Source organism: Monodelphis domestica, chromosome 3 (genome assembly GCF_027887165.1).
Source record: "Monodelphis domestica isolate mMonDom1 chromosome 3, mMonDom1.pri, whole genome shotgun sequence".
NCBI lineage: Eukaryota > Metazoa > Chordata > Mammalia > Didelphimorphia > Didelphidae > Monodelphis > Monodelphis domestica.
The window spans coordinates 291,755,644-291,771,094 of record NC_077229.1 but is presented as its reverse complement, the minus strand read 5'-3'; the positions used below and the strand labels follow the sequence as shown (position 1 = coordinate 291,771,094).

General features: G+C 35.4%; 1 protein-coding gene across 1 annotated transcript in view; it reads left to right on the top strand.

Annotated features, from left to right (window-relative positions):
- LOC100618354 (ethanolaminephosphotransferase 1-like) overlaps positions 1-15,451 on the top strand; it is a 168,936-nt gene that overhangs the window by 97,588 nt on the left and 55,897 nt on the right. Inside the window, exon 7 of the mRNA XM_056821071.1 lies at positions 4,930-5,198. Within this exon, the coding sequence (XP_056677049.1) occupies positions 4,930-5,198 (269 nt within the window). The remainder of the gene's footprint in view (positions 1-4,929; positions 5,199-15,451) is intronic.

Genomic DNA, 15,451 nt, shown 5'->3' with positions numbered 1-15,451 from the left:
ATTTAGATTGACTCTGTTCTGGATGTTTAATGAAATTGTATTCTTTTCCTAGATAAAAAAGCCTTTGAATTCTATTTTAGGGATCTAGTTGAAAGTTACCTCAGCAGTACTTTAGGGACACAGCACACACTCATTAATGCTGATTGTGGAGTTGTGCAGCCCATAACAACTAGTGTATTAGAGTTCACTTTGCTGGTGTGTAATCTGGTGCCAGACTCCCTAAAGGCCCAGCGTCTGGCAAGGCCATAGGAGGATGAAATGCATAGCATTTAAAAAAAATTATAAATGCAGTCCAAGCTGTTCTCTCAAAGTTTTAGGCTCAGATTTAAACAAGTCTAGCCAAAAATTATTCCACCCAGGAGCTATTATCACATTCCTCCTTCTGAAAGCAGCTAAAACCACAGAATTGTTGGCAATCATGCACAATTTTTTTAAATGAAAAATTCTTGTAGCCTCCCCAGTTCCTTAGTCCTTCATTTTCTTTCCTGTTTATCGTGCTCAAGATACTTTGGTGATTGGGTCTGAGTTCTAATTGGAAGACTTCTTTTAATGCTAGAGTTTTCCAATAATGAGAAGTATATTGAACATGAGAAAAAGAATGCCATTGTGCAAATCTTATCCGGTAAGGAACAAATGTATTGCAGTATGCATAACTTTTTTTTTTTTAAGTTAAACCTTAAAAGGCATTATGGCTGGATTCTCTGATTGGCATTAAAAACCACCAGCTGGATTTTTCTGATAGTCATTTGAACAACTCAATACAAGAAGTCTTAGAAATGGTTTTGCTGTTCAGCTTTTTTTTCTTTCACTCTATTCAGGATTACATATATTTGTATAAAACAGAATACTTAAAGATTTGCGTTTTATCAGAAACTGCTATAGTTATATTTATGATCCCATAATGAATTGTGATATAATAAACAGAATTTTTTAAATTTGGGTTGACAGTTCTAACCATACTACTAGCAGCCAGTAGCATTTGATTTAACTGTCATAGCTAGAACTAATCGGTAAAATGAGGAAATATTCTGAATTCCTTTGTTCTTTCCATTGTTCTTATCTGCTTCCATTTGGCATTCACCTGCCATCTTGCTTCTACCTCAAGGACTAAATCCGTTGCTTTAATTATATTATCAAATAATTAGGTAGGAGTTCTAGTTCCAACCCTTCCATAAAGCAGCTATGACCTTAAACAAATTTGTTTTAATTATTCTCTTCTAAAACTCAATTTACTTATTTGTAAAATGGAGGAGTCAGACTGGATAATCTCTGAAGAAGTTCTTTGTGTTTCAAATCATGTAATCCCTATTAAGCTGTTAGCTAAAGGTTTAGCTAGTGATGGTCCTCTCTTTCACTCTATTCTTTAATATCACTTCCAAACTAATGCTACTACTTATGCATTCATTTGAATTGTGTCAGCTCCTTTGCTAAAAAACCTTTTGTGGCTCTTTTTCTAAGTAAAGTGAGGATTCATGAGAAGAGTATTTCCAGCTACCCACAAAATGGTAACACTTTTCCTTTGTAGGCTTATTGCAAAATATTCCCCTCCATGTGCTCAATGTTAGGGTTTCCCAATCCAGACTCTACTATGTATCTTCCTCTTATTCTGCTACAGTTGACTAATTAAAACATCTTTACCAAGAACCATTTTACTCCCCATAGTTTCAGGGTAACAGCCTTGGGTGGTTCAGAGTTTGAATGTCTGGGTTTTAACAAGTGTCTTTGGAAACAAAAATTTGAGGATAGGTAAAAATTTTCCACAGTCTACGCTATAGACAAATGATCAACTTGATTTATCTAGAATGCTTTCCCTCTTTAAAACCCAGCTTAAAGATTATCTCTTTCTTGAAGGATCTTCTGAGTGAGAAATAATCTTTTCTTCCTCAAAATACATATAGCTTCTATAGAACATCTCTTGTGATCCTGGAATTGTATGATAGTCATATTTATTGGGGTTTGGGTGGGGTGATGAGAGAACCCTACAGAGCCAATTCAACTTGTCTTTTTTTCTGTATTATAGTTTTTTAAGTGTCTTGTTATTCCCCCTTTCCCTCTCATTCTCTCTACCTCTTTGCCCCAGTGTCAACCTTCCTTCCTCCACATGTAAGAAGTGACTTAAGATATGCTCTCTCCCAGGGGTATTTGTATTTTCAAAGAAGATTCCTAAATTAGCAAAAACAAACACTTTATATTCTCTCCCAGCTTCCTCTTTCCCTTCTCTGAAAGGTGATTATTTTATATAAACATGATTTTCCCTGGCATTACTTTTAACTCAGTCAGATTACTGGAGTTGAGTCAGTCTAGACTTTATGGGGCAAGAACCGAAAATACAGTTTAATCTGGGCTTTTTTTTTTTTTTGCTCTTCTGACCATGCTATCACTTTGTAATCAGCTGCTCGTGGCAAAGGAGCATCATTTTAATCATTTTGTTAACTTTAAGTTCATTTTATCTTGGTAGTATTGTAGTTTATTTGGCTAAACCAGTAAATTTAAAAGGGGATTGGTTTGAATTTCTTGTTATTTTTCTGTCCCATATGAGTCCCCAAAAGACTCCGCGACTAATGCTGGGTTACAGAATTTCCTTTTTCAGAATTCAGGTAGATTATCAATTCTCCTAATTAATAAGTCTCTTCCTTGATCCTACCTTTAGCTATGTGGACTGAATGGTACTATGAAAGATATTTAGTATTGTATAATGGTCTTTGATTTTATGGCAGACTACTCAGCATTTGCTAATCATGAAACCCTTGAAAACAGTTTTTAAAATAAATCAGTTCACAAATGTTTTCACTTGCTAACCCTGCTTAATTTAGCAGCCATATTATAAATACCCTAATGGGCAGATCACTATGGTAGTCTGTCCTGTTCCAGGTCTATACTTGAATAGGAAGAATAAAGATAAATACAACATTTAAAAACATTTATCTACCATTACATTATAGAAAGATCATCATAAAATCATAGTTTAGCAAACTGAAGTTAACAGAAATTTTATTAGCAAAAGTACTAAAATTTCATTTAGGTATTTGCCTTTCTGGTTTTTTTGTTTTATTTGTTTATTTTTTTAGGTTTAGAGCACATACATGCTTTAATCTGGAGATAATTAAGAAGACTGTTACTGAGAATGTGCTTACTTCAATTCAACAAATATTTAGCACCTGGTGCACAAGAAACACATAATAAATGATTGTTTACTGACTTAATACTTCATTTCAGTCTAGGTGCTGGGAATAGACAAAAACGAATTGATCTCTGCCATCAATGCCCTTGAAAAATGGGTTGAAGGGCAACTAGGTCATTCAGTGGATTCAGAACCAGGCATAGAGACTGGTCCTGGGTTCAAGTCGCCTCAGATACTTCCTGGTTGTGAATCCTTGGGCAAGAAATTTGCCTATCTCTTACCACTCTTCTTCCTTGGAACAAATACTTAATAGTGAGTCCAAGACAGAAGGTAAGAGTTTTAAATTTGAAAAAAAAGTGGGTTGAAAAGTGAAAAATTCAGTCAATCTGACAGTTTTATTTATAGTACTAGTTGCCCTTTTTATTCAGTCCAATAAACCAATTCAGTTAACATCTGTTAAGTGCTTCCTCTGTGCTGGTCACTGTGCTATGTGCTGGAGGTAGGATTAAAAAAGGAAGTCAGTCTCTACCATCAAAGTGCTTACAATCTAAAGGGGGAGGACATAGGAAGTAGGGAGGGAGAATGGTACAATGGAGGATGTCTTAGTGGAGCTGAAAATAGGAAGGGCAACAGATACAAAGTAGAATGATGTGAGAGCCCAGTTTCTGCTCTCTATAAGGGAAGGTGTTATGAGGAGTTTCTTCAGCTGTCTTTCAAAGGCGAGAGGAAGTTGAAGGAGGTGATATCAGTAAAGGTTTGTGTAGGGAATGGTGGAGAGTTTAGAGGTCATCTTTAGAGATTATCTAGATTATCCTTGTAGGGACATCTTTTCTCTGAGGAGTTGAAACAGGAAAAGTGGCAGCTGGAAAGTAGAGCTATAATCAGATAATATCCATTTATATGTATATCTTCCTAGTTATTTACATGTTCTCTCCTTGATTACAATGTATATTCTTTTTGGGTAGAGTCTTTTTTATGTGTTTGTTTCTTTGTATCCCCAATGCTTAGCAGCATGATGCCCGATTAGAACATGGCAAACATTTAATAAATTTTTTACTGAATGATTAATTCCCTTTCTTTTTGTTTTTTTGGTTGATAGTGAATGGCAAAACCTTTATGGGCCCACATACTCTTCCAGTTACTACAGAACAAACTAATGAGAATAAAAAAGAAGTTAACATTTATTTTGATTATTTATGAGTCAATGAAGTATTTTCCATATAGAAATAAGTATTTATGCTAGAAACAAATGCGTAGGTGGTGTCATATTCTAGACTTTAACACAATTTAAAGTCAATGGGCAAAACCACAAGAGTGAGGAGTGAGATAAGCTAGTCTACTCCATGACAAACCAATACATAACTGGGTAAATTTTTTCCAGTGGAACTAATGATTGTTTTTGATGAATTGACTAACATGGGCACTTGTATTAACCTGCTATAAATAAAATTTTTGTGGAAAAGTTTGTTTTTTATAATGGTTAGTTATGTTTTTGTGTCCAGCATGTTATTGACTTTACACATCAATTGTGGTACAGTAGAAAGGATGCTGAACATGAAATTGCTGACCCAAGTTCAAATCCCAGCTTTGCAGTTGTGTGATATTGAGCAAGATTTTTGTTTATCTCTCTGGGGGCCATAAGTTTCCTCATTTGTAAAAATGAAGGGATAGAGTTAGTGATTTCTAAGTTCCCTTCCAGCTCTAAAGCTATGATCCTATTATCGTTTTCCTTTTTTATTACACATATTTCATGTACTAAGTACAAAAAATACATTGATTTGTATTTCTTTGTTGTCTTTCCTTTACAGATTCTATAGATGGGAAACATGCTAGAAGAACACAATCCAGTAGTCCTTTGGGAGAGCTATTTGACCATGGGTTGGATAGCTGGGCTACCTCCCTTTTCACACTTTCTTGGTTTTCTGTTTGTGTAAGTCCAGTGGACTCCCCAGGATTTTCAGAGCACAAAATGTTCTTGTTGCTGAGCATTATTTTACTTAACTTCATGTTATCCCATTGGGAAAAATATAACACTGGAGTCCTTTTTCTTCCTTGGGGATATGACCTAAGCCAAGTGGTAAGAATTTTATTTAATTTTAAAATTTTGTTATTGTATTTTAGGTAGTCCTTAAGATAAACTAGAAAAATGATTTCTACAATGTCAACATCTTTATAAAGAAAAATAAATTTGAAAAACATAACCTTTTCTCCCAGCTTCTAAAAAAGCTGTAAATTGTTGAACAGAAATAATGTTAATGTGATTTTCTAGGTCGATATGGGCCTGCAGGGATCCTTATGGAAGGCTGTAGTGGTCCCTATTTCTATTTGAATTTGATAACATTGATAAGGCTAACTTTGATTTGTTGGAAGCCCATGAAAATGCTGCTGTTACTTTCTAGACATTTTATTATGTTAAATTGGTTATATTCTAAAGATCTAGTGAATGATGTTTGCAACTAGGAAGGACAATTAATAAGTTGATTATTCCTAACAAGTTAAAAGCTAGCAGATTAAGGAAAGAATTGTTGACTTGATTATGATAATTAGCAAAAGAAGGTGTGTTTGACATTTCCACAAGTCTGGATTTCATCAATTTCTTATTTCACTCAAAGGATTTGGCAAATAAGTTCAGTGCTAACACTGAGAATGTTGGAACTAATAAAGTAAATAACTAATATTGAGACTAGAAGTATAATTACTCCAGTCTTGGTACAAAAAAGAATGTTGACATGGTTGTCATTTTTCAGCTTAGGAAACCAACCCTTTTTCTTGAGTGCCACCTGAAGGAGAAATGTCTGTGATTATTTTGATTTTAATTTTTAGTTATATTTAAATTGGGAAAGATAAGTTAAAATTATCCCTAATCTTTAAACTGGGCTTTGGGTGAGGTCAAGGAAGTCTTAAGTAGCCACTATGGCACTGTATAAAAATGAAGAACCTTTTGTCACTCATGTAGCTAACTTCTGTTTTACCATTTAAAATGGGTGCAAGTGGTTGCTGGGATTGAATTAATCTAAATTGGATGAGCTTTTTCTTTTTCCCATTTAGTATTATAATTGGACATCTTTATGCCCTCACTGTATAGCACTTCCAATAGAGATCATCCTGCTTCCTGCCCAATGATGAAAACCATAATTACTGGTTGAAGAAAATCAACTACAGTAGTAATTAGTATATAATGAGGTAATTTTTCCTCATCTAGGCTTATTCTTATATTACTTAGCATACCATAGAGAGTTTTTATAGCAATATTGTTGATTGATATTCATTTTCAGTTACTTCCACTGAAGAGTATAGCCCATTTCAGGATAGAAAATTTTACTTTTAAGTACTATATAGTTTTAGTGTTTGACCACATGTATTTCTTATTGGCTAGGAAGATAAGTGATATTGGGTATCATGCATTCTCATTGTTCACAATGAGGACTTCTGTTATTTTTATAAATGTTTTGAAGATGTAGCCTCTTTATTTCCTTTTCTTTTTACTAAGATTATTAGATAAACTATTCATTAACATTTATTTTGTGATAAATTTAATTGAACTTCATAGAGTGTAGCCCAAACATTCTGGCATCTTAAGGAGGAAGGAGAAAGGGTATATAACACCTACTCTATGCAAGGCACTATGCTAAGCACTTTTTCCAAATATTTTCTTGTTTGATCCTCACAAAACTCCTCTGAGGTAAGTGCTATCCCCATTTTACAGTTGAGGAAGATAACAGGCAAACAGAGGTTAAGTGTTTGCCCAGGATCATAGATGTAATACATGTCAGAAGCCTTATTTGAACTCAGGTCTTCCTGATTTCAGGCCCAGGATTCTAACCATGCACCACCAGCTGCCTCTAAAGACTTAGAAGTAGCAACCATTTCTCACTTTTGTGTCTAAAAATCTGCTTTTCTCTCTCTCTCTCTCTCTCTCTCTCTCTCTCTCTCTCTCTCTCTCTCTCTCTCTCTCTCTCTCTCTCTCTCTCTTCTCTCTCTCTCTCTCTCTCTCTCTCTCTCTCTCTCTCTCTCTCTCTCTCTCTCTCTCTCTCTCTCTCTCTCTCTCTCTCTCTCTCTCTCTCTCTCTCTCTCTCTCTCTCTCTCTCTCTCTCTCTCTCTCTCTCTCTCTCTCTCTCCCTTTCATTTTCTCCCTTCATCCCTCCCCCCTCTCTCTCTGCCTCTGTCTCTCTCCCCCTCTCTTGTGTCTGCCTGTTTCTCTCTGTCTCTCTGTCTCTGTCTCTGTCTCTCTCTCTGTCTGTCTCTCCTTCTCTGACTTTCTGTCTTTGTCTCTTTCTCTTTTTCTCTCTCCCTCTTTCTCTTGAGTATCAATTCCAAGGCAGAAGAACAGTAAGGACTAGGAACTGGGATTTAGTGACTTGCCCAGGGTCACATGGCTAGAAAATGTCTAAGGCCAGATTTGAGTTTATTTTCCTTTCAACTCTGATTCTGATTCCATGGACCTTGCCACCATACCTCCCCTTTCATTTCTTCACCTTTACCTTACCAGAGACTCTTTTTCTTTTTGCATGTATTTGTACCTCAGACACTTAGCACAGTGCCTGGCATTTGTAGTAATTGATTTGTAAATGCTTCTTGGCTTGGCTTGCCTTTGTCTTTATTTTCTCAGTGTCTAGTACAGCGCATTAAACATAGTAGCTTTTTAATAAATGCTTCTGCTCCTCCTCTTCCACTTCTTTTCTTTTTCACCATCTTCCTTTTCCTTTTCTTCTTCATCCCTTTACTTAACTGTAGATTCCAAAAGGGCAGGGGCCATGTCTAAAATCTTCTAGTCTTTCTCAAGGATCTACCATAGGAATCATTTAGTAGAGATTTGTTAGAGTAAATAAGTTTTGAGAAATATAATCAATAACTATGATGATAGAAGGATTTACTTCAGGGTATAATGAAATACCTCACAAAGTTTATCTTCTGCATTATTCTTAAGTTATCATCCTCTTCTTAGTTCCACTGATGGAAATTTCTGTGATGTTGTTTCATAGTAAATAATTATGGGTTGGTAGGTGTTGCAGTGGATAGAGCACTGGGGGTGGAGTCAGGAAAACCTGAGTTCAGATCCCTCCTTAGACACACTTGCTAGCTGTGTGATCCTCCACAGGTCACTTTAACCTCAGTTTGCCTCAGTTTCCTCTCCTGTAAAATAGGGAGAAATAATAGCACCTGATATGTATTGGGGAATCAAATGAGATATTGTTTGTAAAGCACTTTGCAGAATGACTGGCACCTAATAAAAAGTGGTATTTAAATGTTATGTATTATTATTATTAGTGATTTAAATTCAAATTTCTATTCTAGCAGTTGAGTGCTAACCATTTTTGTTTTCCTTGAATGTTTACAGTTAAATAAATTGCTACTCACTCTGATGAAAAGTTCTACTTTCCTTGTACAGATAAAAAGGAAATGATCTTAGATTGATTTAATTTTACTCTTAGCATAGGTAAATTGTATATGAATATCTCCTTCTTAATTGAGACATAAAATAAATTTTAACCATTGCTTATCTCCAGAAAAAGACACAATAAAATCGAGGAATTCTCTTGATTTATATCTGTTTCTTTTATGTACCCTTTGTGATGCTGCATTCAAATTAGTGAGTAATTTAATTACTGTGTTATGTTTGTAACTGGTGCTCCAATTAATTTAAGATGACAGCTTATTCATAAGAGAATTACATTATTTAATTGGGGTAGGTGGCTGAGATCACAATGCCATTGAGTTTTAAATTTTCTTTTGAAAAATTAAAAATCTGTTTATTTAAAAAGAGTGAGGATGAAATCTTATTACTTTGTCTACATACTCAGTAACACAAATCTGTAAGTGCTCTTTCATCGATGAAAGAGTATACAGAAGATGTATATATTTATAAGACTAAGCAACATCCTTTTTGAAAACCAGGGAGAGACTTGAGAGAAAGAATAAAAAAATTGCCTTACCAAAAGCTGCAGAAAGGTGAAGGATGATGAAGACTGTTGGATTTTGCAATTAAGAGATCATTGGTGGGCTTTGGGAGAGGAGTTTCAGTTAAGCAGCGAATTTTTCAAAAGGTTGAGAAATTAGTGGTTAATGTGGAAATAGGGACAGAAAGTATAAATGACTGTTTCTAGGAACTAAAAAATGGGAGAGAGGAGAAATATGGGATTGTAATATAAGGGAATAGTAAGAAAACATGGGGGATGATTTTAAGCATGGGCTATGCTTGAGCATCTTTGTAGAGTTTAGGGAAGAAGGGGATTCTTAGGAGGAAATTGACTATAGAAAGAGACTGACAAATGGGACTCCCAGAGAAAATGGGAAGGTAAAGTATTCAAATTACAACATTGAATTTAAACCCAACTCAAATGCCTCCTCCATGAAGTTTTCTACTATTTCTACTATTCTGCCATTCAAAAATTACCTTTTCCCCCCATTCTTGGACGTCACATAGCACTTTCTTTATGCCTTCTTATGAACTTATCATTTATTCCATTCATTTTTTTTTGGGCAAGTGTCATATTTGTCTGTGATGGTGATACTTGGCCGGAAAGGGAATAAGCATTTGTATAATATAGTTTATAGAGCAAGATGGTGTCCAATGTCCTAGAGTTTAAATGCCAATTTAAGGAATTTGAATTTGTTCTGCTAAGTGCTGTAGAAGATGGACAGTCATAAAAGATGGGCTTTGGGGTTGACATAATGCTGGAAATAATTCTAGAGGAAGGGAATGCACTTCAACCCTGGGATTAGTCAGGGGGAAGCTATGTAGACAGGACATAGAATGCTAAGTGTGGGGAACAGCAAGCAGGGCAATAGGACTAGAATGCAGAGTTTCTGAAGAAGAGAGTAATGTGAAATAAGTCTAGCAATGTAAGTTAGAATGATCTTGTGGGAGTTTTAAATGCTAGGCTAAGGATTCTGCACCTGGTGGCCCAGTGAACAGAACACTGAACCTGGAGTCAGGAAGATCTGAGTTCAGTTCTAGCCTCAGATGCCTACCTATGTGACTCTGAGCCAGCCAACAAAGTATTATCTGCCTCTATTTCCTCTACTGTAAAATGGGGATTATAATAGTACTTACCTCTTACAGTTTGTTGGGAGGATCAAATGAGATATTTGTCAAGCACATAGCATAGTGCCTGGCACATAGTGTTTAATGAATGCTTCTTCCCTTCCTTTCCTTATATTTTATCCCAAAGGCAAGAAGCAGTAAGTGAATGAAGCTCTTTGAGTAGGAGAGTAACATGATCAAGTCTGTGCTTTAGAAAAATTATTTTGGCAGTTGTGCAGGAAGGGATTGGAGAGGATCCTGGCTTCAAGGAGACCAATGATAAGATTATTGCTATAGTTTATGGGTGAGATGAAGTGGGCCTAAACTAGGATGGTAGTAGTTTTATAAGTGGCAAGAAAGGAGTGGATATATAAAAACTAGTGTACAAGTAAAAGCAATTGATTGAATGTAAGTGCAGTGGGAAAGAGAAATTTAGAGATTACTTAGGGACTGCAAACCTTTATAACTAGAAGAATGATGGTGCCCTTGACACAAATAGCCAATTTGGGAGGAATGAATTAGAAGTGAGAGATATTGTGTTTTGTTTTGGATGGACATGGCATGTTTGAAATGCCTACAGTAAATTTGGGTAGAACTATCCAGAAGATAATTGATATTTGGGAGAGATTAGAGATTAGATCGAATAGATTAGGGACTCATAAGTGTTGAGATGATAATTGAATCCATAGTATCTGAAGAGATCACCAAGAAATATATATAAATAGAGAGAGAGAAGAGGACCCTGGACACAATCTGGGGAAAATTTCTGCTTAGAATGCAGGAAATAAATGATGACCCAACAAAAGAAACTAAAATGAGTGGTCAGACACATAAAGATTTAAATCTCTTTTTTATCCCTACACTTTGACTTAATTACCAAAAAAAAAAAAGCAGTTATTCACTTGTCTGAGAGTCTGCAGAAGATTAATTATAAAAGACCAATAGCAGCAGTGTAGCTTTTCCAGGGACCATTGCTTTCTGAAGCAAATAGGCTTTTATCAAAATTGAGATAATATATATGAAGTGCTTTGAAGAACTATATCTGAACTCTATCAAAGAGGAAAAAATGAGATAATAATGATAATAAAAACTTATATTTATTTAATGCTTTAATGTTTGTGAATGTAAGTTCCTTGAGGGCAGGTACTCTTTCATTTTGTCTTTATGTTTCTAGTATCAGTTTATTATTGTTCAGTCATTTTCAGTCACATCCAATTGTTAGTGATCTTAATTGGAGCTTTCTTGGCAAAGATACTGGAGTGGCTTGCTATTTCCTTCTCCAGTTCATTTTACAGATGAGTAAACTGGGGCCAGCAAGGTTAAGTGAGTTGGCCAGAATCACATACATAGTGTCTGTGGCCAGATTTGAACTTAGGTCTTCCTGACTTTGGGCCTGGACCTCTACTGTGTTATCTACCTGTCCTCTGGTACATAATAGACACTAGTATTTTTTTTTAATTGGATGGATGAATCGACAGCACTTTATATATCAGGAAATCTTCCTGAAACATGCCAATCTAAAAATCTACTGACTTCCCTCTCCCCACTTTCAGCTATACTGAAAATACCTTTTCTTGACTTGTTTATGCTATCCGTATTTTACATTTGTGTACTGATTTAATGACTTTCTTCTGCTTTTGGTGTATTCTGGATCATTTCAATTTAATTTGCCTTATATTGTAAGGCAAGGGAGATGGAGCGTGATCTGTGTAGTTCTCTTTACATTGTACTTAGCACAGTGCTCCATGCAATTACATATTTATGATGATGAGAACAACCGGAGAGGGTTAGTGTTATGGAAGCCAAGGGAAGAAAGAGCATCCAAGAGAAGGTGGTCATTGCCAATTAGTAGCTGTGGAAATGTCAAGAAGGATTAGGACTGAGAAGAGACCATTGGATTGTGCAGTTCAGTAATGACTGGTAACCTCAGAGCAATTTTGGTTGAATGGTGGGATTAAAAATCCAGTTTTCAAGGAATTGAAAAATGAACAGGAAGTGAATGAATAAGGACAATGAGGATAAATTGGCTTTTTCAGGGACTGTAACCCTAAAATAGCTTGAGGGGATGGCATGGTTAAAGGAAGTCTTCACTTAGGATGTTATTAGTTTGATAGAAATATAAAGGGAGAATGAAAGAGTACTAAACATACACTGGGGGCTCTTTTCTTATAAAGTGGTAATAATGAAGACTTATAGAGAATAGAGGACAGAGAATAAAGATGAGAGAGATTGAGGTCGACTAATTTGAATTCATTCATCTAGAATCTCATTCTGTTTGCCAAAGAACTAGAATGGAGTTATGCAGTATTCTCCATTCCCCAAGCAGGTAATGTGGTGGATTGAGCAGAGGACTAGTCATCTAAAAATCTACAGTTCAGTCCTTGTTATTCTGTTTACTAGCTGTGGTATCTTGAGAAAATAATTTAATCTCTCCAAAACTCTGTTTCCTTATCTTTAAAATATAGATGATAATATTTGTGCTACCTACTTTACAGGTCTGTAGAGAAGTTCAAATGATAACTGGTGTCAAGTGTTTTGTGATCATAGATCTAGATTTAAATCTAAGATCTAGAGTTGGAAGGGACTTTACAAGTTATCAGGTCTAATCCTCTCACTTTACAAATGAGGGAACTGAGGCCAAGGCAGGTTGGTTATACCTAAGATTACACAGGTGATCACATAGATAAGTGGTAATGCCAGAATTCAAACTTCATTTCTGTAACTCCAAATTTATCACTCTTTCCCCTTCAATGTGTTGCTTTTAAATCTAATGTGCTATATAAATATGAATGATCATCATCATAAACATATATTGTGACTAATTGTATGAGACTCCATATAACATATGATATAAAGAGCTGCATAAATCAAATTCCATCTGTCTTGTCACAAAACATAAAGCAGACTAAATTGACATGACCCAGGACATGCCAAGAGCAGAACAAAACCATTAAATCACAAATGCAAGTCATGGAAGGGTATTTTTAATATAATGAGGAGGGGAAGTCAGATACTAGCTTTTAACATTTACAGATTTATTAAATAATTTAGATTAGGAAAATATTGGCTCTTCATTAGCCAAAATGGATACAATTTTTTGTTTGTCTCTTTAAATGAAAATGTCATTTTTTAAGAAAAGAAAAATACTCTATAAGATATAATTTTCAAGAATTCATTTCCTAAATAGGAGATAATGTTTTAGAAGGTGAAACCCCGAGTCAAACTGGTGAAGACATTTGAAATTGCTTAATAGTTTAATGTTGTACCATTTTGGTACAATTTGTGTAGTATGAGATTAAAAAAAATTAATTTCACCATGGAATGCAAACTTCATAGCATGGATTCAGGTTATAATTTCATAGGGGGCATCATTTCATAATACTAATAATAGCTAACATTAATATAGCACCTACTCTGTTCCAGGCACCATGTTTACAGGTGTTATCTCATGTCATCCTCACATCAACCATGGGATATAGGTGCCTGGGAGATAGGTGCTATTATTATTCCCATTTTACAATTGAGGAAACTAAGGCAAACAGAGTAAGCAACTTGCATAAGTCAAACAGTTAAGTGTTAGAGGTCAGATTCAAATCCAAGTCCTTCTGCCTCCAGACACAACAACTCTTTATCTCCATTAGGTCATCAAACTGCTTTATTTTCCCATTGTTGTGCCAGAAGTCTATTTCAGTTACTTTTCTTTGTTAAGTGTGAGAGTTAATAGAATAACTTTGTTTTGCACTTATCACTGCTAACACAGATTTTGGTGTGACTTTTATTTATTTAAAAATTATTATTTCTTTTAAACATTCTTTTCTTTTTAAATGAGTTTCAAATTCTTTCCCTCTCTCCTAATGCTCCTTTCTGACTTGGAACTATGACCAGGTCCCCAGTTCCCCTGTAACCAACCATAAGGGCTACTCTCAGCTCTGGAACTGTTACCCAGAAGTACTTATGGCCAATAGAGTTGCTAATCAGCTCCAGTTACACTCAGTGCCAGCAAAGAATCCCTTATGATTTCTTTCTGACAAGTTATCTGATCCTTTTACCATCTCTGGCCTGAAGACTCCTAATGCTGCTATTGCTGCTGCTGTAGCTATTACTGCTGCCTCTAAAGCCTGCCACTGTTGCTCCTGCCACACATCAGCCTCCTAAATTGTCATAAGGTTGAAAAATATCACACTCTGACTTTTTGCTATCTCTGCTGCTCCAAAATTTGATTTGAGGATTTCTTTTAAAAGTGTTTGGGGAGAATGTTAGGGAATTTCATTTGGGTTGTTGCCTGTACTCTGCCATCTTGGCTCTACTTTGAGTTACTTTTACAAAGGGGGTTTATATTTCCCCAAGTGGTACAATATCCTCCATTTTTACGGGAGCACAAAGGCTAAAGATTTTGAAATGTAGGAATATTTTGGCCTCAACTTTTTGGGGTGTTTCTAGCGAAATATATTCTAGAGTTGATGCAATTATATTTCATTTTTATCAATGGAGTCTTAAAAATACCTGCCTCCTTTTCTGGAGGCTATTAACAGAGAATAACCTCTTCATTCTTATTTTACCTAATATCTGAATTCTTGTACAATGCTATTAATTCATAACTGCCGATTTGGCTGAATGCATAATCTGTATCTTAAGCATGTCAGACCCCTCTTGGCAACCACAGAAGGTTTCCATGTTCCAAGGGGGGAATTCAGTTTACTTTTCTCTCTAATTGGATTGACTAGTGGTTTTAACCCTAGAAGGAAAGATAGCTTTTGATCAAAAGAAAGGTTCAGATGTCACAGTAAGACAGTAAGGGGAGAACAAACCAAAGGCATGCAGCTTGGCAGTTAAGCTGCAGATCGAATTTGTAAATTAGCTTGTGTCCTTGGTACTATGGTAAAATAACTTTTTCCTTTTGATATCCATTTGATAAAATCCACATCCTAATTTAGCATCCAAATATAATGAAAGACATCCTTTTATTTCTTATAATAACTTTCTATAATAATTTTATATATAATAAATTTCCATAATAACTGTAATAACTGTCAGATGGATAAGGACCTGATCTTGGATCCAGGAAAACTTGGGTTCAGCTTCCATCTCTGACACATTCAAGCTGAGTTAATCTGAGTTTTTCAGTGTCCCAAGCAATATCTAAGAATATACATTTCAAAGAGAGTGCCCATCTATATATATATATATACACATATACACACACACAACATATATAAACATGATATATGCATACACATACACATAAGTCCACATATAATATATATTTGGGGCACCTATGTGGCACAGTGCATAGAAAGTTGGGCCTG